The sequence below is a fragment of the Neofelis nebulosa genome, chromosome 16 (genome assembly GCF_028018385.1).
Source record: "Neofelis nebulosa isolate mNeoNeb1 chromosome 16, mNeoNeb1.pri, whole genome shotgun sequence".
Taxonomy (NCBI): Eukaryota; Metazoa; Chordata; class Mammalia; order Carnivora; family Felidae; genus Neofelis; species Neofelis nebulosa.
Genome location: NC_080797.1, coordinates 62,994,181 through 63,021,087, shown reverse-complemented (window position 1 = coordinate 63,021,087; position 26,907 = coordinate 62,994,181). Strand labels below are relative to the sequence as shown.

The 26,907-nt window shown below is 53.0% G+C and overlaps 1 protein-coding gene across 6 annotated transcripts in view; it reads right to left on the bottom strand.

The window, feature by feature from the left end:
- The window catches only part of ABR (ABR activator of RhoGEF and GTPase), a 183,588-nt gene that overhangs the window by 56,648 nt on the left and 100,033 nt on the right, over positions 1-26,907 (bottom strand). For 4 of the 6 annotated variants that reach the window (XM_058702890.1, XM_058702891.1, XM_058702894.1 and 1 more), the window contains exons 3-6: positions 15,998-16,096; positions 8,906-9,091; positions 4,227-4,334; positions 1,126-1,186 (exon numbers count right to left, since the gene is read on the bottom strand). In XM_058702890.1, coding sequence (XP_058558873.1) covers positions 1,126-1,186; positions 4,227-4,334; positions 8,906-9,091; positions 15,998-16,096 — 454 coding nt within the window. Of the gene's footprint in view, positions 1-678; positions 794-1,125; positions 1,187-4,226; positions 4,335-8,905; positions 9,092-15,997; positions 16,097-24,467; positions 25,127-26,907 lie in introns of those variants that run through there. The other 2 variants (XM_058702893.1, XM_058702895.1) reach the window with 2 other exon arrangements.

Here is a 26,907-nt window from a genome sequence, read left to right as displayed (position 1 = left end):
CTTGCACCAAATGCCGAGACCTCAGCTTGGGGGTCTCCAGAGGCTAGAAACACCCCCCCATCCCGGGAGCAACCCAATTCCTTCCTGCTCTCCCAACTGCATCCGCGTTCTCCCACTGCCGCTGTTCTGAGGAGAGAATGTCGCGAAGGCAGCATGTGCGCTCTGAGCACACAATACCCTGGCGGCTCAACCGCCTCTCCTCTCTCCGGAAACAAAGAAACTCCCAACCTGTCCCTCCAGCGGGGTCCCCCTGGCCGGAGGCACTGCTGTCCAGACCACGTGCCACTCTTTGACGGTCCCCTGCCGGGCCCCTTTAGCCCCAGGGTTGCCACACCTGCAGGCACAGCCTGGTCACTTTCTCTTCTTAAACAGCATCTCCAGGAAGTTGCCCACAGCCTCTCAAGCTAAGCCCCCAATTCCCCACTGATCCTCGGGACGGGGGTACCTGGATGCTTCTAGCCTGGTCGTTCCATTTCCGAGCCACCCTGCCCCGCGTGGCCCCAGACTTCAAGTCCAAGCTGGAAGCTGGCCAGAACGGGGGTAAACACAGATCTAGCCATTTGCACCCATCCCCTTCCCTGCTGCCCCCAAACCTTGCCAGCCACACATAAGCCCACTCTGGCCGGCCCCCAGAGGTGGGAAGCCACACCGCCTCCCGTGAGAGGGGGCCTAGGTTACCATAGGTGCAGTTACAGCAGAAGCGAATGATGAGGAGAATTTCCATGGCAGCCTCCGTCCCAGCGGCAGGAGCTTGCGGCCATCGCTCGGTGGCTCCCATCAGCAGCCTGGCCACTCAGCCACCTTGCCGGCTGCTGCTGCACAGCCTGAATCAAGCAGCCGCTTCAGAGTGCTCCTCTAGCAAGGGGGAGGGGCGGGGAGGGAGGCGCGCGTGGAGAGGCAGGAGGGGGAAGGGGGAGGAGGAGGGGAGCGAGCTGCCTGCTGGCATCCTAAGGAGAAGCACGCTTGTAGCTGGCCGGCTGCCTAGGGACAGAGGCTGGATTCTTCCCATTTGTGCACCACACACACTCACACACTCGCACGCACATGCTCACACAAGCAGGGCACCGTAGTCCACAAAGGCAGACAAAGGAAGGTGACTGTTACCCAGCTCGTTCCCCAGAGTACCTTCCATAGTGACTGATGTGTGGCTGTCCTTGGAGTCCTTGGGACCTTTCACTTTGAGTTCCTGCCAAACAGAGGGGAGGAATCACTACATGGCCTCCCCATCCCCCATTGGAGGCATAGCAAGTAGGGCTCTGAAACCCAGGGTGTGAAGAGGAGGGCAAAGACCAAAGCATGGGTCCCCCCACTGCCTGCCTCACTGACTCCCGACTCCCTGTGCCACAACCATGATCTCCTGGAGCCTGTGGAGTCCCAAGACTGGGTGTAGGTGAGAAGGAGGGGTTCTGGGTACCAGAGAGGTCTGTGACAATAGTGCTCCTCAGACACACCCCCTAAAGCCCCTCCCTGGTGACTCGGAGGGCATTCCAATGAATGGGTGGTGACAAGAACAGGACCTCCCCCTGCCCCCCACCGCCAGCCCCACCCCCGGTCAGGGTTCCCTCCACAGCAGCCACACACAGGGTTGTACACATCAGCCCAGGGTATGTGGGATTTGAGAGGACAAGCAAAAGGAGTACCAGCACCTTGGGGCACAAGCAGACCTGGAGACAAGGAGGGATGGAGATAAGGGGATAAGGTCTTGCACAGGGGGAGGCAGGGAGGCAGCACCCCTGGGGCAGAGACCCAGCTCCACAGGGTGGTCTGACCTATATCCTACCCAGATTGAGAGGGACTCAACCCAGCCCCCAACCACACCTGCCACTCCCCACCCACCGGTGCCTGTGCTGGCAGCAGAGAGAAAACTGCAAGCGAGGAAGGAAGAGCCAACACCCCTCCTGGACCCCAGGCAAAGTGATCCAGAAGTGAGGGCTGGAAACAGACTCCAGGGATGGCTTATCCATTCGATCCTCTTTTATCTGCCTTTAGAGAGAGAGCTTCCTGCTGTAGCCCTTTGGCAACAGACCAGTATGGCCTGTAATTGGAGCTGTAATGCAACCCCCACTCGCAGGGCTGAGTGCACGGAGGGGGCCTCCGAGTGGGGTGTCAGCAGAGAGGCCAGGGCGAGGTGAGGCCAAGGTCAGAAACTCAGGTGATGTTGTCTGCTCTGCCTGGAAGTGGGGAAACGTCCAGGCAGCGACGGGAGCTCCCCATTTCCTACTCCTGCCTCAGGCTGTTTCTAGACAGAGAAAACCCTTGGGGACTGAGCATGGGGGTGGGGAGAAGGGGGTTACTCAGCTCCTCAAGACTGTGTGTCTCTGGCTGGTGACTGGATTCCCAGCTTCAGGAAATTTTTCTCTATGCTCCTCTCCAGTGTGGCCTGGAGGTATGAAATCGCTCCTGCTGCAGAGAAGGGCCTGACTGCAGTGATTAAGTGGAAGCGCCAGTAGGAAGCTAGGAAGCGACGGCATCAGTGCATGAATCAGGGTGAGAAGCCACCTGGCAGCAGGCCAAGGGGCTGGCTCCGCCTTTGGGGCCAGCAGCCTTAGCCAGGGACTAGGGGAGGGATGCAGGGGCCGGCGCCGACCAAAGAGAATGGGCAGTCAGCCCAAGCTAAGGGGAGACTCACCACTCTCTGGACCGTACATGACCCCGGGCAGCCTTGAACACAGATCAGAGGGCTCCAGTTTGTTCCCAGGGAGCGCTGGGAGTGATAAGGGGAAGCGCCATTTCTCCAGCCTTGTGACTCCATGTAGAGGGACTTCCCCACCCAACTCTGTCCTCCCAGGCAGAGGGTGACTCACCTGACGGCTGACTCTGGGAGAAGAAACTAAGCTTAGCTCCCTGCTTCCGTCCTCAGTAGATGTATTTGATGGTGGAGGGGAAGTATTAGCAAGCCCAATGTGGCCGCAGACCCAAGTCTACATTTTCCAATCTGGCTTTTACTAGTAATTAAGCTGACGTTTTCATCTCCATCTGCCCAACCCTTGTGCTGCCTCTCCGCTAGTTCCAAACTGGAGGAGAACCCATAACCCCAGGAGTCTCACAAACACTATCCTACGTCTCACCAACTTTTCTAGCACCAACTTTCTAGCGCTGAGAGCGGAAAGCAAAGAGTCCAGAGAGGCCCGTAAGGCAGGATTTCCAAAACTGCAGAAGGAGCCCCCTGTCCCTGGAACCAGAGGTTTTCTTGTCCCAGGCTTGGAGCTGGTGCCGTGACTGCAAGGCCAGCAGCTTGGGGGTCTCACTGAGATCCTTCTGACCAAAGGGGTAAGCTGGGCTCTGCTCCCGGAGGATATGCGAGCTCCTCCCTGACACTTCCTGGACGGAAGCGTCAATGGCAGACATTGCCACATCTTTGCCCTCCAGAGAATGGGAAGAAGGCTTAGCTGCAACAGGGGGACAGGTCTATTACCAGCTGGAAGGTATATGGCTGTGTCTCCACATAAATGGGCCTGGCCCTCTCTCTGTTGTGGGATTGCAAGGATCTTAAAACACCACCTTGGGGCGCCTGGGTGGCTCAGTCGGCTAAACATCCAACTTCGGCTCAGGTCATGATCTCACCGTTTGGGGTGAGCTTAACATCTGTTAATTGTGGGAGCCTGAGTCTGGATCCTGCTTTGGATTCTGTGGCTCCCTCTCTCTCTGCCCTTCCCCACTCTGTCTCTCAAAAATAAATAAATAAACACTAAAAAAAAAAAAGCAAAAAAAAACAAAAAAAAACACCACCTAGTTTAGACCTCTTCAAATCTTCCCGCTCATAAAATCACCTGGGAAGCTTGTTAAAAATATAGACTCCTGGGTCCCACCCAAACCCTCCGAATTGAAGCACCAGGGAAGGTGTCTGAAGATCTGCATTTTAAACAGTGCTCCTGGTGGTTCTTATCAAGCAAGTCTGGGTTGAGCTGAAACATCCAGATACCTCACTGGACAGGAGAGGAAATAAGGCCAAGAGAAGGGAAGTGACTTGCTCAAGGTCACTACCGTGTTGGGAAAATACTGCCTTTTTTCTTTTTTGCCTCCTCTGTTCTAATATAGAATAACCTAAACAGAATAACAAAATCAAACAAATCGTTATTCTTATATTAAGGGGGAAAATATCAAGTGTGAGAAAGCAAATGTCAGTCTAAGTGTTACCCTCAGGGGAACCATTTCCCTAACTGGCAACAGGCCAGAAGGCTGGAAGGCTCCAGGTTGTAGCGGGGGCTGTGCAGGGAGCTGCCCACCTCCGAGATCTTCTGGAATTGATTGTTGGACTGGCTGCACTTCTCAGCGGTCTCCAGAGCGACTTTATAGTTATCCACAAACGCTTTGTACACGCCAAGCTGGCTGGCCTGCAGGGAAAAGGGAGAAGAGAGAGAGAGGAGGGCAGGGGTGGGATGGGAGAGAGGATTAATGAATGGATGAAAGCCTAAGCAGGGCACCTGGAGCTCCCTTAGCACTCAGAACTTCTGACTTAGCTCCAAAGGGCTATGTGGGAACAGAGAGGGAAAGGTAGGATGAACATACTACGGTACCCCTTTGAACTTGACTGTTTCCGTGGAAACCAGCTCAGCCAATAAGGTTAACAAGAGGGTACCGGGGGCTGGGGGGAGCAGGGCAGGGCCTTTGTTGGCATGCTAGAAACTCAACAGCATTTGGCTTTATTTAGCATCATCAAGGTCTCTCAGGGTTTGAAGCCCCTGAATGCCTCACACGTCTTTCATAGTCTGGAATTAGCTGGAGCAGGGAGGGCACGTGTAGCCTGTTCAGTACCCCACTCCCCATGCTGAGTATAAGGCACAGCACTTAAAGGTACAGTGCCTGAGCGCCTGGCTGGCTCAGTTGTGGAGCATGCAACTCTTGTCTCGGGGTTGTGGGTTTGAGTCCCACGTTAGGTGTAGAGATTACTTAAAATCTTTAAAAAAAAAAATTTTTTTTTAATGTTTCTTTATTTTTGAGAGAGAGAGAGAGAGAGTGAGTGCATGAATGGGGAGGGGCAGAGAGAGAGGGAGACACAGAATCTGAATCAGGCTCCAGGCTCCGAGCTGTCAGCACAGAGTCCCATGCAGGGCTTGAACTCATGAACCATGAGATCATGACCTGAGCCGAAGTTGGACGCTTAACCGACTGAGCCACCCAGGCATCCCTCTGTGTTTTTCCTTTTAAGAATAGGGCTACTAGGAAATTTTAAATTACATATATGGCTCGCACTATATTTGTACTGGAAGCACTGCTCTAGAGAAACTTGCATATGTGTGTTCCCAAGGAAATGTGGGCAAGTGTATTCACTGCTTTGTTCTTCCTCCTGTGAAAAGACTGATAACAAATGGTCACAAAAAAGGGGAATCCACACACACAGTACAGTTCAAATGAATGAACTAGATCTCTGTGTAGTAACACTGACAAGTTCCAAAACAAATGTTGACTGAATTGCAAAGTATATACATGTAAAAAGTACATGTAAGGCCATAAAAAGATACAGACCCATAATAAAAAACACAAACTACAGCCCAGAAGGCGACACATCAAATTCATTCCAGTAGCTGCTTCTAGGTTGAGCAGAAGGGCAAGGGAAAGAGAGAGAGAGAGCCTTCATCTGTAAGGCTTTGTTTTCTTGATTAAAAAGCCTTTCTGTATATCTTCAGAGCTTAACATCTGTTAATTCTGGGAGATGAGTGCACAGTTGTTCGCTACATTATTCTCTAGAATATCTGCTTTAAAATCTTTTTCAATGAAGTAGCAAGGAGGTTCAGCTGCTACGGGGCTCCCTCGGGGGATCCTGCCAAGGTACTGGGGAAAGTGGGCTGCCCTTGAACCCCATTCTGCACCGCTCTGCTTTCTGCAGAATCCTTGTGCTCCTTAAAATCCCAAAGAGGTGGGGCAGGTGGAAGCTGGCAGGTAGGGGCCAGGAAAGCCAGAGGGGAAGATGAGCACTGGGACGCTTGCAGAGAAGCCAAGGCCAGAGCTGTGCAGGTCTCAGCCCCAGACAAGCCATACTTTGCAAAAAAAAAAAAAGAAAAATCTTGGGAGAAGGGCAGGAAGGGATGGAGCTCAGTTCCTTCTCCAAGGGGAGTATTGGCCCACTGGTGTCCCAAGCTACGGGGAAGGTTCTAGACAGCTGCTTCCTAAACCAAAGTAAAAATCATTGCTATTCTTCTTCCAGGTATGTGCTCTCCTTGTCCCCCTTTCCCACAAGAACGATAAAGGCTGGCTGCCCAGGTTGGAACCCTACCTTCCCATCCTACTGCCTCAGGGAGTAGCAGGACAGGAGTGAGAGCAGGAACTACGTGAGCAGAAGACCTGTGTGTAGGGGGTCACTGACTACCCCAGGCACTGCCATCTCCATGGCATATCCTTGTCTGTAGAACCCAAGGCCGGGCCCACCAGGGCCATTAACTGGGAAGTGGAGGTTGCTTGGAAACAGCAGCTTGGCACTGGGGTGATCTCATAAAACAAATAGCAGAGATGCTAATTCCCTTCTCTCAGTAATGGAGACCAGCTGAAAATAAACTGCCTCCAGATGCCTGGACTGCCCCAGCTCCACCCCGGCCCTCCCAAGCCTGCAGCTCCAGGGGCTTCAGATAGCAGTTCCTGATGTTGGAGGAGGGAAGGTGGGGAAGCAAATTCACAACCCAGGCCTGTGGGGCTGAGGCCAGAATGCGGGGACCCTCGTGACAGCAGGGTCCAAGTGACAAAGATAAACTGGGGCAGTCTTTCCACTATGCTCTGGCCTACACCCCCTACCCCAGCTCTGGTCAGCTCTCTTATGCCCTCCCAAGCTGATCAGCTCAGGCTCCTGGGACCAGGCCAGGAGTGGTGACTGGGTATTCACCATCCCTGACCTGGCGCAAGCACACTGGGGCTGCTGGAACCAGGAGCGTGGGGTTCCCTTGCATACTACCTTCTGGGGTGCCTCTTGCTAAGTATAACAACAATGACGACGATGACAGTGGTAATGGCAATAACAGTAACGTTACTGGCTAACTATGGAGGATTTACTAATGTATTATGTTCCAGGCCCCGTTCCAAGCACTTTTCAGGTAATAACTCATGTAGTCCTCACAACAATTCAATGGGGTAAATACTGTTATTATCCTCTTTTTTACAGATGAGGAAGCTGAGCCACAAAGAAGTTGTACACGAAGTCACAGGTTCAATCTGTGGCAGAGCCAGGATTCAAAGTCAGCTGTGCCTCTAGAAGCTATGTCCCTATAACACTGCTGGCCTCTCAGGACACAGACCTCAGGTCCTGTGATGTCTCCCTCAATGCTCTTCCAAGTTCTCCCTAGTCCCAGTGGTCAAGGTCATGGTGCACTCATTCATTCATTCATTCATTCATTCATTCATGTATTGGGCACTGGGATGGTTCTGGGGTCTAATGATGAAGCAAACACAGTCTGTTCTCTCAGAGCTTATGGTTTTGGGGAGTCAGGCAGGTACAGTGTTCACTGAGGGGATAAGCATAGGGGCTTTGTTCGAAGGTCTGGGTAAAGCTTCTCGAAGGAGGCTGTTCTAAGCTGGGAACAGATGGGGAAGGACATTTCAGGCAGCTAGAGCTGCCAGAACAGAGAGGTCAAGAGTGTCTGCTGCATGAACTAAGAATAGAAAGTTCGGTGTCAGGGGGCACAAGGATGGGGGAGGCAGCAGCCAGAGGCCGGGGGGTGGACAGAGGCCAGCATGCAAAGGGTCTCAGGTTCCTCAGAGCCTGGTATTTACTTATCCAATGGGCAAGGGGGAGAGATTTAAGCAGGGGAGAAGCAAGGTCTGGTCAGGAGTTCAGATAACTCTCTCCTGCCAGTAGCTAAGGGTTGGGAGGCTGCTGGGGAGGCGGGCCCAGAAGCAGGAGTCACTAATGAGATGAGGGTGGGGACAAGCAGGCAGCTGTAAGCTTTAAAGTGGACTCCTTGGGATGCACGGAGGGCTTCAGGACGGGGAAGGTGGTGGGGCAGAGGAGGTACCAAGGACTAGTCCAAGGGAGGCATGGATGGATGGTGGCTGGGATGGTGGCAGCACCCATTGAGACAGAGGCAGGAAGAAAAGCAAAGAACTTCAGACACAGTAAGTTCAGTTCTGATCGTGCTGAGCATGAGGTCGCAGGAGTATCCAAGCAAGAGTTTTCCCCAGTGTAAGCAAAATACAGGCCTGTCCATTCAACCAGTCCCACCACTGCAGGGGAGGTAAAGGAAAGGCACTGCTCCTTACCCCCACCATTCACACCCAGAGAACAGACTCCTGACTGGCTGTCTCTTCCTGCCCTCTGGGCAGGCAGAAGTTATAGGCAGAGAAAGACCAGGGAAGAGTGGGGTTGGGGGCTCTGTGGGTCTGACCTGGGGACCCTCCAGGGGACACAGCCAGAGACAGTGTCAGAGCCAGGGGAGGGTGTCACAGAAGGCTCAGAAACTGGAAGATCTCTGCAAGCCTTTCCCAACAGTATGTCTGCACAGTAATTCTACCTCCTCATACCTTTCCCTCCCTTGCAATCCCTCAGGAGAGCTGACCCGTGTCCCATCTGACTGTTCACTTCAGAGGCAGCACTGAGGTGTGGCAAATGCCCAAGGTGTCCCAAGTGAGCAGTCCCTGCCCGCCCATCTGGCACATGCTCCTCTATCAGCTGAGAACAGGGGACCTGAAGCCCAGCAAGTGAGCCTTCGTTCCAGCCCTTGAACTCCCTTGGGGAGAGAGAAACCTATGCATATAGCCTCTCACATCCCTGGAAGCACTTAGGGCTTCACCATGGGAGACCAGGAGTTGAGGCACTAGGCCCAGGTCCCCATACAACAGAGGCCCAGGCTTTCCTCCAGGACTCAGAAATGACCCAGGCCTTCAAGGAGGCCAAAAAGGGCTAGGGATGACCGGTCCTCTCCCAACACCAGCAGCTCCACCGAGACACTGGATAAGGACCCTCCATCAACAGAAAACTCACCAGCTTCTGGAAGAGGTGGCCCATGGTGACCTGGCTGTCCCACTGCTGCACCTTGGGGCAGAGGTTGTCATAGAACTCCTTGTGGATCTCGTAGATGTCCTGGATCTTGTAGAAGATTGTCTCAATCTGTTGGATGGTGAGCACAGGCTGGGAGGTGGTAGCTGTGGCCTTCAGGGGTTTCATGGGCTGGAAGTGAGGAGGAAGGCAGAGAGGAGGTGAGAGGCACATAAACCGGAGGGTCAGAAGGCCCGGGGCACTGATGAGCCTTTCCTGCAGCTGGAGTGGTACCTAGACAAGGCCACTGAGGGCAGGGCACCTGAAGTGTGGTTTGTATCAAGTAGCTGCTGTCATAGGCTCCGACAAGCCATGCCCAACCGCAAGGGGACCTGGCAGACAGGGCCTGGTCCAGCAGCCCTCCCAGGCCCCAGGCTTAATTACCACCAGGACATATTTCCCCCACGCCCTCATCCCCCAAGGGGCCCCTGCCCCTAGCCTGTATGGACCTTGGTTATTGGTTTAAAAGGACATGTCCTTCTTCCACAATGGCCTTGTGCTCTGAGTCATAAGCTCCCTTGTCACACTTCAGTGGAAGGGAGGGTTGACTGGGAACTCAACCCCTTAGCTACTTCCAAAAAACACAACATGATTCTAGGATTTTGGGGTAGTGTCTCACAGAGACCCAAGACCAACATCAGCTGCACTGACATTTCAAGTTCCCATCACTTAGTATATAGAGAGCGAGCAAGGTGGCACGCATGCCCCTGTCCTACCTCCTATACCTGTGGCAGACATCTCTAGTCAATCACAATGCTCTTTCTAAATGAGCTTGGTTGTGGTCTCAGACTCTTTTGCAGTGCTGAGGTTGACATGTAAGATGAAACTTATCTGTAACCTCTGCTTGTCTGCACCAAAACTCTCCAGGGCCTACAGGTGGAGCAGATGAGGTGACAGACAATAACACAGGACCACTCCCTAACACTGGCTGGAAGCTGGAACTATCACCTTAATGCCCCAAAGTAGGACTTGTAGGAAAATGGGACTTGGGTGCATTTTCTTCAGGGTGATTGCCTGTGAGTAATGAGTAAATATCCCAGGAAAAAAAAAAAAAGCTATTAAAATTTATAGTTGAGGGGCACCTGGGTGGCTCAGTCGGTTAAGCGTCCGACTTCAGCTCAGGTCACGATCTCGCGGTCTGTGAGTTCGAGCCCCGCGTCGGGCTCTGGGCTGACGGCTCAGAGCCTGGAGCCTGTTTCCAATTCTGTGTCTCCCTCTCTCTCTGCCCCTCCCCTGTTCATGCTCTGTCTCTCTCTGTCCCAAAAATAAATAAACGTTAAAAAAATAATAAAATAAAATTTATAGTTCAAACAAACAAACAAACAAAAACCCCCTGATACTGAAAGATAAAGAGCTCTTCCTAAGTTGGCCTTCCTCAGCCCTAAGCCTCCAAAAGATGCCTCGACTGCACTCCAGAGGCCCTCCAGGAGACAGGGTCTGGAAACCTGCCGCATAGAGAAAGTATAGGAGAAGCAGGCACATTCACCAGGAAGACAGAAGCCTGAGTCAGACATGGTTAATATTCTTCATCTAGCTGAAGGGCTCTGTGTGGAAAGAGGCCTTTGACTTACCCTGAGTCACTCTGGAGACCCAGGAACAACCAGAAGTTATGGGGACAGGTGTGGCCTCACTAGAGCTGTCCCCCATTGTCTTATAGGATTGGGTAGTGAGCTTTCCAACCAGAGAAGCATTCAAGCAGATAATGGGCGACTCAGTGCTGAACTGGATGGAACACCGACACTGAGGGAGACCGAAGTTATCACTGGCTCACTCTGAGAGCTCTGAGAGATGACTATCAGCTCGAGCTCCCACAGCAGCCAAACTCCAGGCAAGCTTCCCGCGCTCCTCCCATCCAGCTCTCTGGTGGTGGCAGGGTCACGTTTATCCATAAGAGGAAGTCCCATCTACTCAAATACCCAGATGATGCTCTGAATGCCAGCTCCCTCATCTTCCCAGCTCTAAAAAAAAGTCCAGAAATGATAAAGGCAGGGAAAAGCAGAGCCTTCCTTCTGACTCTTTTAGCTAACCCTAATGTCCAGGCTTTGCTAGGGAGGTAAGATGGGGTTTAACCTGGGGCAGGCCAGGGGGTGTGGGCTTGAGTCTCCGCTCTGCCACTTAATAGCTGTGGGCACATCACTTAGCATCTGGGCCTCAGCAGCCTCATTTGTAAAACTGAGATAATATTACCTTCTTGAGAACACTGATGGGCAGATCAAAAGCCGTAATTTATATAAAATACCAAGTATGTGCCTGGCATACAGACGGCAGTCAATAGTGTTAGCTGCTACTATTATTATTACTCACCCCACAAATAATGTACCAAATGCCTCATGTGAGGCCAGACCAGGGTATTCAGTGATTCACAACACACCCAATCCCTGAGCCCGTGGAGCCTCCCATCCAGTAGGGGAGACAGACACATAATTTACATAGAAGTGCAGTGAAAGAAATAAGAAGGGGACCTCCTGAGACAGGGTGGGGAAGGACAGCTTCTCCCAGAAAGGAACATTTAACCTGAAACGGAAGCATGGGGGTGCAGAGGACAGTATTCGAGGCAGGCTTCCTCAACGCTGGTCCCGAGGTAGGTATGGTCTTGGCAAGAGACAGGAGCCGGAAGAAGGCAGTGAGCCTGTGTGCCTGGGCAAGGGGGAGGAGCGGGGCTGGAGGACCGAGCAGAGGCCAGATGGGGCAGGGAAGACAGGCAGCTTGTAAGCCCTTGCAATGAGGGTGAGGCAGGGGAGTGATGGGGGTCCAGTTTTCTTTACAGGAGATTTCTTTTTCTGACTCATGATCCTTGCTCTGGAGAACGTTATAATCTATTTGGGTAACATGGACCAACACAAATGAAACAATCTAGTGGGCAAAGCGAGGTAGGATATCACCCATCTTGGGCTGTCAGTACCAACCAAGTGGTCCCAAGGTTGGTTGTGCCGGCACAGCTCCGAGGGCTTCACAGAGGAGGTGACAGGAACAGAACCTTGAGGTTTGGGAAGATCTGAGCAGGTGGAGGGTGGGTGGGGCATGGGTGAGCATGCCAGGGAGGGAAACAGAAGGAACCAGGGGCCAGGAGAAAGGGAATACTGTTCTTCCAACCCCAGGTGGGTGGCCCCGCTCGGCTTTAGGGCTTCCGGGATTCCCTGAAGGACACAGAGATGGTCCTCAAGATCACTGTCCTACTTAATCCTTTTTTCCTCTACCAGGAATCCAGTGGACAGACAAGTCACCACAGACTCCCAGAACCTTTACTCCTTGCTCCTGCCTGAGTGCAGTCCCCACTAGGGAGGGAATAGTCCTGGGAAGACAAAGGGTCAGGATTTCTCAGGAGCTGCTGGGGATGCACTCCTCCGCCACCTATGCAAAGATAAGATCTGACCACTCTGCTTCCTCCTGAACCTCCCACTCTGTCTACAAAAAAGGAAGAAATGGACAGGGGCTGCACTCCGGCCATCACAGGGTTCTCAGGACAGGGTTGGGGACCTTTGGTCTCAGCTCTGATTTCACTCGGGGGAGAGGGGAGTGATGGGTGTGTGTGAATCCCGGCTGGCCAGAAACCCTTGAAGGCAGTTCACTTTAATCTGGTGAAGCCCTGAATCCAGGCCTCAGGTCCAGATGGCTGCAAGGCCAAGGCAACCCCACACTGAACTTTGATCCAGCACTGTTCTTCTGCCCAAGTGTTAGCACTCCCAGAATCCTGCTGCAGGGAGCAAGGGTGGCCCCTGGCTCTCCATTTTATCAGAGGAGAAAAAGATTCTTGAGAGGATCACGGAGGGACCTCAGAGTCAAGCCTGGCGCTCAAGTTCCCATGAAGTGCTTCTCAGGAAGATGGGCCAGGTGGGTTCTGACTCATAGTGGGACTTCACACAGCGATCTGTCAGCTCTGTCCCCCAGCAACTTGGCTTTCGAAACAGGGGGAAGAAATCTGCCCAACTCCTCCACCTCCTATCCCAGAAGGCCTGGGTTTACTCCTCCCCCAGAACCCAGAGAGGGAGGCATAGTTAACCTGTTTTACAGATAAGGAACCCGAGAACCCCAAAGTTAACTGCCTAAATGAGAGGCTGAGAGAGGAGGGCCAGAGGTGGGAAGAGCTTTAGGTGAGGGCCAGGGGGCAGCACCTGAGCTTACTTCACACATTCCTCACACATTCCCCATGGTGGGGAAGATGCAGAATTTCCTGCATTTGATTTGTCTCCCTTCCTCCACCCGCCCCTCCCCCCCCCCCCCCCCCCCCCTTCAGCCCAGGCTCCCAGACCTACTTTGCTTGTAATCTGAGCCAACCAGGAACCTGGAGGTTTCCAGATTACCAAACCCTACCCTAGCCAACCACCCAGGGGGCAGGAACAGAGGCTCCTGTGTAGGTCCTGGCTGCGTGCATGTGAGTGTGTGTGCATTTGGTGTTGGGTACACACACCACACACACCCAGCCATCTGCATATCAGGAAGTGTGAAGCTGAGAACAGTCGAACACAAACACAGTATGAGCAGAGCCAGGGGACGAGGGTCGAGAGTCTGGTGATGAGTAGGAGATCTGGGCGCAGACCATGGAGAGGACAGGTTTTCTTCTCCAGGCCCCTTGGTCAGGTCATCCCCTGCCCCCCCAAAGAGCAAAGGGCTTTAGCAACCAGGCAGCCACGAGGGGAGGGTTCTATAGCTCAAGGAGGGGGCAGGGAGGTTTGATTCCTTATCTTTGAGGCTTATTATCTGAGGCTGTGGCTGTGGAGGGTCCTGCCCCCTCTTCCTGGGGCCCTCCAGCACAGGCCAGTCCTCCTAGATAGTCTCTCCCCTCCCTCCTGCTCAAGAAAGAACCAATCAGGGGCCTGGGATGAACAAACTCTGGGGGGTGGAGGGAAGGAGCGATGCGCCCTGGGTCACCTCTGGACTGGGGCTCCAGCCTCACAGGTTTTGCCTTTGAGGCATGAAGCTGTTAGAAAGGCGAAGCAGGGAGGGAGTGTCTTGGCCCCTAAACCTGTTGCTATCTTTGCTGGGACAAACGGAAATTCACATGGGGCCCAATGACTGACAAGAATGCAAGTTGGCATCTACGAGTGGGTTGCCTCTGATGAGGACGGGCCTCCCCTTCCTTCAGGGAAAGGGTGTGTTGACAGAAACAAGCCCTAACCTGAGTCTCTCTCAGCCCCGGAGAAAATAACAGCAGCAGCTAACACTTAGGCTCTACGAGCTGCACATACACGCTCATCTCGTCCCCACAACAACCCCATGAGCAGAGTGCCTACTAGTATCAGTGCAAGCAGTTTGCAGATGGAGAAAATGGGCCACAAAGGCTCATCAATGTGCTGAAGGGCTAGAGTTAGAAAGCGGTCAAGCAGGGATTCTGGCGAGCAGTCTGGTTCCTTTGTCTGAACTCCTTTCAAACGGGCATCCTTTTCGTAATGACCACTACGCCCCCTCATTTTGGTGTGGCAATTCAGTGTGTGAGAGGTATTTCACATGTGTCTGACTGGCCCTCTGCTTGTCTTCCTTCCGTCAGCTAATTGAGTGCCTAAGTGCCTGGCATTTATACTAGGTCCCCCCAAGGATCACCTGACCTTCTCAACCCCATGAAGGAGAGAGAGAGGGTAGTGGGATTATTCTCAGCTTCAGATGAGGAAAACGAGGCTCCAGGATATTATGCATGGCTTGCCCAAAGCCAGTGGTTTTCAAAACCACAACACGTGTGAGAAATAACGTGGCCCAGTACACACATACATATACACATCCATACAACAAACCCAAAGTTTCACAAAATAGTACCTATTCTTACTACGTGCGATGCACGCTGACATTTTCCTTCTCTTTTAAAAAAACACACTGGTTCAACCTACTATGTTGACTTCACAAACGCACTAATGGGTTCAGATGCACAGTATGAAAAACAGTGCAATGAGTCTGTGATTAACAGCACAGTCAAGTCTTGCCCTAGTTCTGGCCTCAGACCACAGTCCTATCTGCCATACCGTCCACCACTTGAAAAACACTTGCTGTGCCTACCAATAAACTCCCGGGGAGAGCTGTCCCAAACTGAGCCCAGGGTGTCGCAAAGTACCTGCCCATTTCGATAGTTATTCCTTGGGTAATAAATACCAAGTCCCACTCGAGACTCCGGGTGACGACATCTCACATCACAGCAAGTACAGAAATGTGCATCTTACGGTTCTTGTAAGAATGAGTTTCTACTCATCTACGTTTCTTATGCCCCCTGTGACTGATACCATCCTACGTCTCAGAAGGCAAAACACGCAGGGGAAAGAACTTGACCTGCCAAAGTTACTCTGCAAACTACCCAGCTGCATCTAATGAGCATTTTCTTCAAAGGCAAAAACATCTTACATCTGTGTACTACTTTTACCTAATATTAATAGTATTTGGGGGCGCCTTGGCGGCTCAGTCGGTTAAGCTGTCTGACTTCGGCTCAGGTTACGATCTCACTGTTCATGAGGTCGAGCCCCGTGTGGGGCTCTGTGCTGACAGCTCATAAATAAACATTAAAAATAAATAAATAAATAGTATTTCCCTCCCAGGCTGAGTCTCGCCATGCCTCCGTCTTGGGAGGAAACTGAGGCACCTTCATAGAGGGTTGGGGTTGGTCTAATGCATCAGAGCTATGGTGATTCTCAAGAGACACAGACACCCTTCCACCTCACCTTTCCTGCCACAGGGCCTCGGGATGGGGTGAACGGCTCACTACTCCAGGGAGGAGGAAGGACTGGCACCAGGAACGACTAAGAGGGCTCAGTTTGATTGACTGGTAGAGACTACCCTGAGCAGTGTGGAGGCATAGGCTGGGACCCCACCCCCTGACCTGGACAGAGTGCTGTGATTGATTAGTAATGCCTGTGTGCTTTCCCAGATCAGGTAATGGAGAGTCAGGGCTGAAAGGCACAGGCCCTTTCTGGCAATGACCCCCGGCCACCCATTGCCAAGCTGTCAGCAGAGCAACACCAAAGACTCTGCCCACAGAGAAAGACTGATCCAGGTCTCCGTTCTTCTTCAACCCCCAAAGCAGTTTTTGAGCCTGACACTGAGGTCGGAGCATATACTCACCAGCAACAAGGCTTCCAGCTGGTTAATGTAGATCTCTTCGCTGGCCAGGAACCCCGAGAGAACCAGCTTCCTCATCTCCAGGCCTTTCCCTGCTTCCACCTGTATGAGAGCAAACCGAGAGCCAACAGGTCAGGAGAAAGGAGGCTAACATCCCGAGGGACCTGTTTTCTTGCCTTTTTCCTCCTCTTTAACACTTTTATAGAGAATAAAAGCCAAGTAGATTTACTATAGAAAATTTGGAAAAAAGAGAATAAAAAAGGAAAAACAATCACCCATTTTCCTGCTGCTAACATCTTCCTTTCTCTCCCACATTTCCTTATCTGACATCCACCCATCCACCTATCCAGTCTTAGAGTAGTGAGCAAAAGAACAAAGGAGGTGGCCTCGTGTGTAAGGGGCAGTTTAATGGGGGAATACAGACAGGTGACAAGGGAAATCAGAGCCATGACTGAGGCAGCGCATGATCACATGGGAGGACCTAACAGGGGCCAGAGGAGGCTCCTGGAAGAGTATAAACTGAGAAGAGGGGTAGAGAGAATGAGACGGAAGTGGCCATGGGAGCCCCATGCTGTGGCCTTCTAGCTACACCTCTGACTATATCTTCCTGTCCCCAAGGGCTCAACCCCACAATAGAAGGTGCTGCACCCCCAGCATTTCCTGACCACCTCATAGTGCAAGGCACATATCCTAACTAGCCTCCTCCCCACTCCAGAACTCCTCCTCCATAGTGATCGTGCCCCATTTAGCCTTGAACATCCGTCTTGCTAATCTCTTACAAGGACTCTGTTCCACCCCTCCCTTTCTGCTGCGGGCTTTGGCTCTGCCACCCGGATTCTTCTAACTGACCTCTGCCTCTCTCTCCTCCCTTCACACCACACACCAGAGCCAGGTTAACCTTCATGAGAACACTGCCTTACCCCTGATGCTTGTCAAGGGCTTAATATCAATACTGTAAAACCTTGCTAGTTGCAACAACATGTATGGATCTAGAGAGTACAATGCAAAGTGAAATGTGTCAGAGAAAGAAATACCGTATGATTTCACTCATACGTGGGATTTAAGAAACAAATGAACAAAGGAAAAAACAAGACAAACAAAAAACCAAAATCTCAACCACAGAGAACTGGTGGTTGCCAGAGGGGAGGTGGGTGGAGAGATGGGTGAAATGGATGAAGGGGATCAAGAGTACCCTTTTTCTGAGAAGCACTGAGCAATGTATAGAATTGTTGAATCACTATAGTGTACACGTGAAACTAATGTAACACTGTATGTTAACTATACTGGAATTAAAAATAAATAAATAGGGGCACCTGGGTGGCTCAGAAGGTTAAGCGTTTGACTTCAGCTCAGGCCATGATCTCGCAGTTTGTGAGTTTGAGCCCCACGTGGGGCTCTGCTGACAACTCAGAGCCTGGAGCCTGCTTCGGATTCTGTGTCTCCCCCTCTCTCTGCCCCTCCCCTGCTCATGCTCTGTCTCTCTCAATAATAAGTAAACGTTAAAATTTTTCAAAATAATAATCAATAACATTAAAAAATATCAACATCGCAAAATGCGATTATTTGGGGATTCAATTAGGTCATTTGTTCATTTATTTATTCGTCCAGCAAATATTTACTGAACACCCACCAGACTCTGAAGATCCAACGGGAAGCAAACATACAATAATCCCTGCTCTTATGTGGTTTATACTCTAGAGGAGAGAAAGACATTAAAACGAACAAGTAAATATAAATCTATAACTATACACTGTGATATGGGGTCCGGCTTGTTCTTCACTTAAACACCTTCCCTGGCTCCTAGCGCCTCTCCTTACCCTGCAAACCTGCCCCACAGCTGTCAGATCTCTTTGTCTGCCCAACATGCCTGGAGTGTTCTGGCCTCTGAACTTTGGTTCCTGCTGCCCAGGATGCCTTCTTCCACTCTGGCTCTGCTCTTGTCCCAATCCCAGCTCTCTTTGGAGTCACAGCTGAAGTCTCTGGGCTGCAGCATCAGCTCTCACATCAGTGTCTGGGGGACCGACCCTCCCACCTGACGTGTGAGCTCTCGTTAACTGCCCAGTGACTCTGTAGGGCCTTGGAAACACTGTCATCACACTCTTCTTGCACATCCCTGAAGCCCAGCACCACAGCGATGCCCCTAACACGTGGGCATCCGACATTTATTAAGCCTTGTAAGTTCCTTCCGCTTGCATTTAGCCCCTCAAATACCTCACTGAGGTCGGTACTATATTTTTCCATTATGCAACCATCTGCATAGCAGGCAGGACTTGGAAGAGGAAAGGGACTAGCCCAGGGTCACACAGCCAGGGAGTGGCAGAGCTGGGATTCCCTCCCAGTCCTTTACCAAATTCCAGGCTCCTCCACTGCTTTAATGATTTCCTCGCTCTCCTTTTCTTTTTCAAGCATCAGATGCTTCCCTGGAATCTCAGACAGAACCCTCTCTGGGCATCAAATGCACACTCCTAGTACAGGCTGGGAGAGTATATGAAGCTACCAGAAATTTTGAAGTCTGGAGAAGAGTGACCTTCTCCCAGTTGCACAACCTGTCCCCAGCATGTTCCCACAGCCTTCCCCAGGTGAGGGCCTGAATCCTTGGCCTTCTGTCAGCAACCCAGTTATCAGATCTGGGCCAGAGGCTGCTGCCCCCAGAGTCTCTGACCCTGTGATAGAAAAACAATGTCCTGCCAAAGATGTCCACATCCCACCCCCCAAACCTATAAATACGTCATCTTATATGAAAAAGGGATTTTGCAGGTATGATTAAGCTAACGATTTTTAGGCAAGATGACGACACTGGATTATCCCAATAATCACAAAGGTCTATGAAGGGGAGGCAAGACAATCAGCGTCAGAAAAGGCAATGTGAGCAGAGAAGGGGAGCAGGAAGAGGGAAAGAAAATGTCTACAAGACTGGAGGATGCTACACTGTCAGGATGTGGCCACGAGCTAAGGAATACAGGGGGCCTCTCTAGAAGCTGGAAAAGGCATGGAAATGGATTCTCGCCCCTAGAAGCTTCCAGAAGGAATGCAGCCCTGCTGACCCTTTTAGACTTGTGTGTGAGGGAATACATTTGTGTTGGGCTAAACCACTAACGGTGCGGTAATTTGTTTCGGCAGCATTAGGAAACCAGCATGGACGTCAAGCTTTCGGGAAGGACAATAGTTATTTATTGATGGCTTCACAAGTACCAGGCACAGTTCTAAGAACTTTCCAGGGATTAACTCACTACAATCCCACGATCTGGAAGGGGTTGTCATTACCCCCACACCCAAAGGCCCCGGGTGGAAACTGCCAGCTGCTTGGAACTCTTGGCATTTCAGGCAGGCAGCACACCCTTCAAGGAGCAAGGTCTGAACCTAGAGCAAGGCCACGACCCCGGCCCCTCATGGTCAGATTGGGGGCAGCCTCCCTGCACATCGCACACACTCTGCTGCTCCCCAAGCCTGACAAATGGGAGCTCGCCTTCCCTCCTGCTCCCTGCCAACCATAGATTCACCCGAGGGCCCTGCAAACATCTAAAGGAAGTCGCTCGGGGCGCATTTGGAGCTTAACGGCAGAGCTGGTTGGACTAGGACCGGGTGAAGACCTGGTGACGGCAGCTGCTGCCATGTTTTCATCCGCCTTGGCGTGAGTACAGAACCCTGGGCCAGTCCCTGTGACAGCCCCTCTCAGCAAGACCCTCTTCTCAAGAGACTTCCGCCTCAGAGCCCAATCTTGAAAGAGCTCCCCCAAAAGTCAGTAGTCAGCCCCAAGAGTTGCATTCTGGGCCACAGTGACCTGATGTTTTGGCTGCCATAGGGGTAAAGGTGGCCGAGAGCTGAAGGATGTGAAATTAGGTTGTGCACATGTTACCAACAAGAGGCCTGTTCTCAGTTACCACCAAAAACCTCTTTTTCTTTTTTTTTTTTTCCTGCTTTCCTCAGACCCCCGTGTTCCTGGCTTAGAATCATCTGGAAACTCACAATCGTTTCTTCGATCCTTGCGGGGCTAGTCTCGTCTCACAAATCACCAGGGCTGGACATTCATTCATTCTGCACTATGTGCCAGCCACCGGGAATACAAATTCAAAGGTGAGAGAGACGGTCTCTGCCCCCAAAAAGCCCTCCAGGGGTGGTGCCCACATGCCCAGAATCCCCAGGGCCAGTTCTCTGAAGAGCTCAGGGTCCCCACAGCATGGGCCATTCTGCTTGCCAGTTGTCCAGTACAGGGAAGCTGCCTTCTGAGTGACGATGTCTCCACTTCCTCCCCAAGCAGAGCTTCAGAAACGTAGCCACCGTGGGCTGGTTCATTCCCAGCAGTTTACACAGTTTGGGGGCTTGAGGCCCCCAAACGCAAGAGGTCAAGTCCCTCTGGTAAGGACAGTACCTACAAGGTAGGTTTAGCCAGCTCTGGCCCGGTCTTCTAAAGCGTTTAGAGGCTAAATAAAGGTTTGGGTCTGGGCCAAACCAAGATACCATCTGTCCAGGAACTTTGACCTCCTCCAAGAAAATAGTGAGGACTGAACAGGCAGAGCCACCTGCCATCCAGAGCCCTAGGCCAAATGGCTCTGCACACAGCAATATTCAGTTCATGGGCCACCTCACCTTCTGAGGAGCACCCAGCAGGATCTGCTCAGAGTAGATGCCACTGGGTCTAGAGGCTGTGCGCATGCCAAGCAGCAGCCTTAGGACAGCTGGCCCCTCTCTGAGCTGAGACAGCTGCAGGGATGCCCAGCCATTCTCTCTTCTTCCTAGAGCTAGGCACTGGGGAGGTCCCCTTCAGCCATTTCCTTAGCGGAATTTAGAGACGGGGGACAAAGCCCACTCCCCTGGAAGGTGGATCCCTGTATCCCAGGTTCTCCGCTGTCTGAGGCTTTAGGCAGGCCCAGCAGTGTTTCTGAAGGCCAGGTGTTCATAGCCCACCTTTGCACTTTGGTCATACATACCACCTGCACTCCTGTTTACTTAATATTATTCTTCACAACTGACTTCTTAAAAGTACAGCCTTATCTCAAGCATTATCTTGAAATCCTAAGATGTCAAGTCATATTTCCCCTAAGATACATTAAAATATCGGGGCGCCTGGGTGGCGCAGTCGGTTAAGCGTCCGACTTCAGCCAGGTCACGATCTCGCGGTCCGTGGGTTCGAGCCCCGCGTCAGGCTCTGGGCTGACGGCTCGGAGCCTGGAGCCTGTTTCCGATTCTGTGTCTCCCTCTCTCTCTGCCCCTCCCCCGTTCATGCTCTGTCTCTGTCTGTCCCAAAAATAAATAAAAAACATTAAAAAAATTAAAAAAAAATATATATAAACCTAACCACTAACATGCAAAAAATACATCTAGGTGCCATCTAAAATCACATCTCAAATCATCCGAAGTGTAGCCCACACTTCGAGAAACACCCCAGCGGAGGGCACAGGCATGGCCATCGCTGCCTGTAGGGGCCCGAGAGACTGGGGCAGGTGAAATCAATGTGGGTGTTTCTGACTATCCATTACAAACTGGCACGGAACAACACCTGATAGGTTAATCTGCATTACAAAAACATTTTTATTCTTGACAAATGAGTCCCTTTAAATAGCAGCTTTTAGATAGCAAGGCACTATCAGCCCTACGTACCTTTAAATAGAACCCTACGAAAGATTTTTGGAAAGCACACAACACTTTACGGCCAGGAGGTGATGCTGCTATCAGTATTAACATTATTATTAGTTTATAGGGAATTAACTCCTCAAAGGGAAGTCCGGGTTGAAAAACACAGCAAGCTCCAGCCCCAGCTCTGGAGGAAACCACTGCCCTAATCACCTCTGTCCCCCAGGAAGATGAAGCAGCTCGGAAATTACACTGAAAACACGATTGATTTATAGGACTGGCATTTGGACACATGCTCAGGAACACAACCACTCTTTAAGGGGAAGTACTCCTGGAGCAAAGTAATAGCAAAGAGCGAACTGCCTTGTATTCCCACCTGCTCCTGAGAAGGGTCTATCGTGCCAGAGTGCCAAGACCGTCCACAGCCCAGGCCAGGAGCACACCCTCCAGAAACGCCCCTTGACCACACATGTGCACACACACACAGGCTCACACGCATGTGCACACACATGCACGAAGTCCAGCTCTGACCCCGACAGAAGTGGTGTCTCCTCCTCTGAATTTCGTACCCTTTTATTGGAACCCTGAGTACTTTCTCATTCTATCCCTATTATCTGTGTGCTTGCCCCCTTGCCCTGAACTGTGAACTCTTTGTGAGAAAGGATCATGCCATGTTAATCTTGTCTCCTCCCCAATGCCAGGCAGGATGCTTTGACTAGAACACAACCTGACAGCGTTTGCTGAATGACTCAAAGAGGTTTCTCCCCACCTCTCTGCAGCCACCCTGCCTGTCTTCTCCCTCTATAGCTGACCAACCCTGATAGAGAATGAGGGTATCCTAGAGGTGTTCGGGATGAGACAGGGGGCCTGGAATTCCCCAACACTCAGGAAAGGCCTCTTCCCCCCTTGCTGAGACAAGTCCAGGAAAACTGAGGCAGCAAATAAGAGGGGAAGACCACATCTAGGTGCTCACAGGGATCTGGAAAGACCGGGCTTTTTAGGTGTGATGTCTGCCTGGGCCCCCTTAGCATCTGTGTGCAGCCTCCGGGGAACACCTCTGAGTAGAACAAGGCCAGGAACATGGTACACCCTTTGCAGGCCCCATGGAGCCTCGCTGTCTCCACAAAGTCACTGAGCACCAGTCATGTCCCCAGCTTTGTGCAGTGTTCAGCAGTGAATACAACATGGCCCTTGCCCTTGAGGAAAATAGGGTAGAATCAAGGAGGCAGATGCCTAGAGTGCTGAGCAGAATAAAATATGGTCTAAGACTGAGGTAAAAGCCAGAGCCTAGAGTGAGGGTGGATCCAAAAGGCAGCATATGAACAGGACCCCATCTGTGCTGGGGAGGGGTTCTCAGAGAAGGCCCATTAGGGACCCCCCATATCTCCCAATCCACACACTACTTATCTCCCGGCCGGTGCTCTTGGTTCATTACCAGACTTTTCCCCATCCTGTTCCTAGTGGGGAGGTTGCTCAGACCCTAAGTGCAAAGGCCTCTGCGGGCCTAGTGAGAGATGTGACTTAACCCCCAGTGCTCTGAGCTAGCACCAGATGAGGGAACCAGGGGTGGGATGCTAGCCACTGCCCGCCTCCCATTACTGCTCCTCTCTGCTCTGCACCCAGGCCAACGGCTACGGCTCCACGCAGACGCCACGCATCAGCCATCTCCTGTGGGTCTGTAGTCTGTTTTTACCTCCATTAGCTCCTCCTTAGAACCACACTGTAGTGTGGGCGTGGCAGGGCTGTGATCCCCATCTTACAGGAGGGACAAAGAGGCCCAGAGAGGCTCAGGGGCAGCCTCCTGCCCACGGCAATGCTCCCTGCACCACACCCTCCGGGGTGCAGACAGGCCCGGCGGGGAGTGGGGCATGGATGGTCGGTCACTCTGTTAGGCAGCCTGGCTTGCAGCCTGCAAACTCCCTGCCGTACGTTCCCACTGGCCCTCTCTCCCAGCCACAGAACAGAGGAGGCGAGCAAAAGGCTGAGGTCAGGGCTCTTCGAAGTGGGCCTAGGTGAAAGAAAGGAAGAATGAACGGTGCAGTGTGGATGCCTCACCATGCCTCAGGCGGCACCGGTGTGGCTGCGAGGGGCACCCCTGGCCCTGGGGAGGAGGCGAAGAAAGGAAATGGGATTGATGCACAGCCCCCTCCTGCTCTACCTTCAAGGCAACTCCTACGACAGGACAGGCGCATTGCTGGGGAGAACGTTCACAGCCCCAGAGTGAGTGGGCTGGGGCCCAGCAGATGCTTCTTGACTACGCCCACCTTGGGAAAAGTGCCTACCCACCTGGCTCTTGCCTCAGAGCCAGCTGTTATCACCCCCTTTTCAGCTGATCCAATTCTTTCCCTTCAAGGAAGCTCAGTGACCTCTGGCTCTCCCTCTCTCCCAATGCTCTCTTGCTTGCCCTAGCCCAGACTCACAAAGTCTCCTTGCTAGGAGGCCAGTGGCCCCTGTGGCCCGAACTTCCTAAGTGCACTTATCCTACTGTTGCCATGGAAACAATGAGTTACGACCTCCTGGTTTCAACTCAGCCAGCTCCTCTGGGGCAGCAGGCTCACACCACTGCCGTGCCCACCAGGTGACTCATGTCACTGCCAGAGAAAGCCCCCAGCACAGCTGGCCTGCTGGGGAAAGCCAGCAGCCACTGCCACTTTGGACAACTGGTCCAGGGGGAGGAGGCAGGCACTGCACCTCTCCCCCAGGAACAGCTGCCAGAGAGCTCGGCCCCTCACAACCCCTCGCAGGCATGCGCCAGCCCCTCTCGGCCGGAGTGCGGTGCTTCCACCCGGCCATGAGGCTGGTGCACAAACCAGCCATTTCTGCCCGCACACAGCTTCGGCAGTCGAGAGCTGCCAGCCCTGCCCCTCCCCCGACAAGCATCCAGGGCGTGTCACATTCCCACCTTCACGGCCACCAAGAAGGGGGACCCTGAGCCGGGGCTGGTCGGGGTTCCCAGCTCGCACTCCTCCAGGAGAAACACATCTTCATCCTCCAGAACCTTGTCCAAAAAGCCTATAGCCTCCTCTTCCTCTTCCATGGCAGCCGGAGGCGCGGAGGGCAAACAGGAAGCGGGGTCCACGCAGCAGCAGCAGCCGTTGCCGCCGCCGCCCCGGAGGGAGGCAGGCGGGCAGGGAGGGGAAGAGCGTGCAGGGCAGGCCTAAACCAGCATGCTGGCCTCCCCGGAGTCAGTCCTGGCACCCGGCCACCGGCTCCCGATGAAAGGCTCCATTATGAACCTTTTCCTGCTGCCGCTTCCCGGCCCTCCCGCGCGCCGGGGCTGCGGGCCGCCTCGCGCGCGTCCCCAGGCCGGGAGAGGGGAAGCGGCGCTCCGGCAGCCCCGCCGCCGCCGCCGCCGCGAGCGCAGGGCTGTCACTGGAGAGAGACCGCGCGTCGCGCCGGCGGAGCAGGAGGAGGCGCCCCCGCCGGCCGCCTTGGCCCTTCCTGCTGTGCGCGCCGGCCCGGGCGCAGGCGGGGCCCCGCACTCCCCGGCCGCCGCTCCCGAGCTCCGGCCGGCCGCCCCGCCGCCGCCGCCGCCGCCGCCGGTCCCACAGATCCCGCCCTTTCTGGACTCGGAGGCTCGCGTTTGCTATTAATACACAGGAAATGCACGACTTGACTTGTGAGGTGGAGCCGTTCCCTCTCTGCGGTCACCGGCCAGAGGCTGGCGGAGGCTTCTGGAGCGCGGAGGAGGGGCGAGGAGGCCGCAGACGGGCCGGGCGCAGGGGGAGGTCTGCTTCCCAGAGACAGGCTTTATTTACAGCCCCTCACCAGAGCCGGAGCAGGCAGGGGGAGGAGCGGAGGAGCAGCTGCCCGCACAGCCTCCGGGAAGACCCGGGCGAGCCTCGCTGTCACCCTGGGACGGCCACAAGCTGAGCCCCCTTCTCATCTCTGCCTCGGGTTCTGACACCTTTGCGGAGGGGAGGCCAAGGCCTGGTGAGAAAACAGTTTCTATCACCACTGTGGCTGGGAGAATAAGATTTTGTGCAGAGGAGGCCCCATCCGCGTCACCACAACAGAAGCAAAAGTGCCAGCCAGGTTCTGCAGAAGGGCTCCCTTGGACGGCCGGAGATGCCACATCTCCTACTCACAGATGCTGCTGAGATGAGCAATCCCACCTCCGTGGGGCTCTTTTCGCTCAAGAGGGGCCTCCACCCAGGAGAACCAGCCCCACAGCAGAGAGTACAAGGAACCCAGGGAGATAACACCAGCAGCCCTTCCCACTCCCAGCAGGCTTCCCCTGGGCTTCCTCGGGGGTTACAAAGCTCAATCCATCCAGACAGCAAAGAGCACAATCTGGTGGTCTAGGCCTCAGGCGGAGAGGAGCAGACACTTACTCTCTTGAGGGAAGAGTTTAGGGGCAGCACCTGGGGAAAGCTCTTTCACAGCACAACACCTAGCGCAAAGGTTGCAAACTCCAGCAGCCGTCAGAGTGCAGGTAAGAGCAGTGAAGTGCGCCAGGTAGGAGCTGGGTGAAAAAACCACCACTCAGCTCCAGTTCATGGCTGCTAGGGGCAACGCAGGCTTCAGGTCGCCCCATCTCAGATTGTTCTAGAGAACCTGGAAATTTGGAGTCCTAGGTGATATCTCTCAATTTTATTAAAAAAAAAATTTTTTTTAACGTTTATTTTTTGAGAGAGAGACACACAGAGCATGAGCAGGGGAGCGGCAGAGAAAGAGAGGGAGACACAGAATCGGAAACAGGCCCCAGGCTCTGAGCTGTCAGCACAGAGCCTGTCGCGGGGCTTGAACTCACAAGCCGTGAGATCATGACCTGAGTTGAAGTCAGACGTTTAACCGACCGAACCACGCAGGCGCCCTGATTTCTCTCAATTTTAAAAGGATGGCAGATGAATTACATTAAAACAAAACATGGTGCGCTCTAAATGAAACGCATCCGTGAACTGAATTAGGCCCAAGACAAGGTTGCTGCCTTCTCGCAGCTGGTTGTTTCTCTAAGGGAAGTTGAGAGCTCTGTAGGTGTAGGGGACAGGGTGGTGGTGTTCCCCGAATGTCCCCTCTGCCCCGTTTCCTCATTGGATCCGGCATCTTGGAATCCAGTTCAGCTTCACATACTACCAACACACCACTTACCTTTGTAAACCTGCATCATAGGTGCCACCACCCAGGTAGATCAAGTGAAAATTCAGGACTCTGGGTGGTGAGCCCTGAAGCTTCATACCCACTCAAGCCAACCCCCTCAACCTCCCACCAGCCCCCCAACAGTGTCTCCAGCCAGGGATTCCCTTGGCTTTCTCCTCATACACATGCTCTCAATGATGCAGTGTTGGAGCTGTCCATCAGTACGCGTATCTACCACCAGCCTCCTTATGCACGTGTCATAT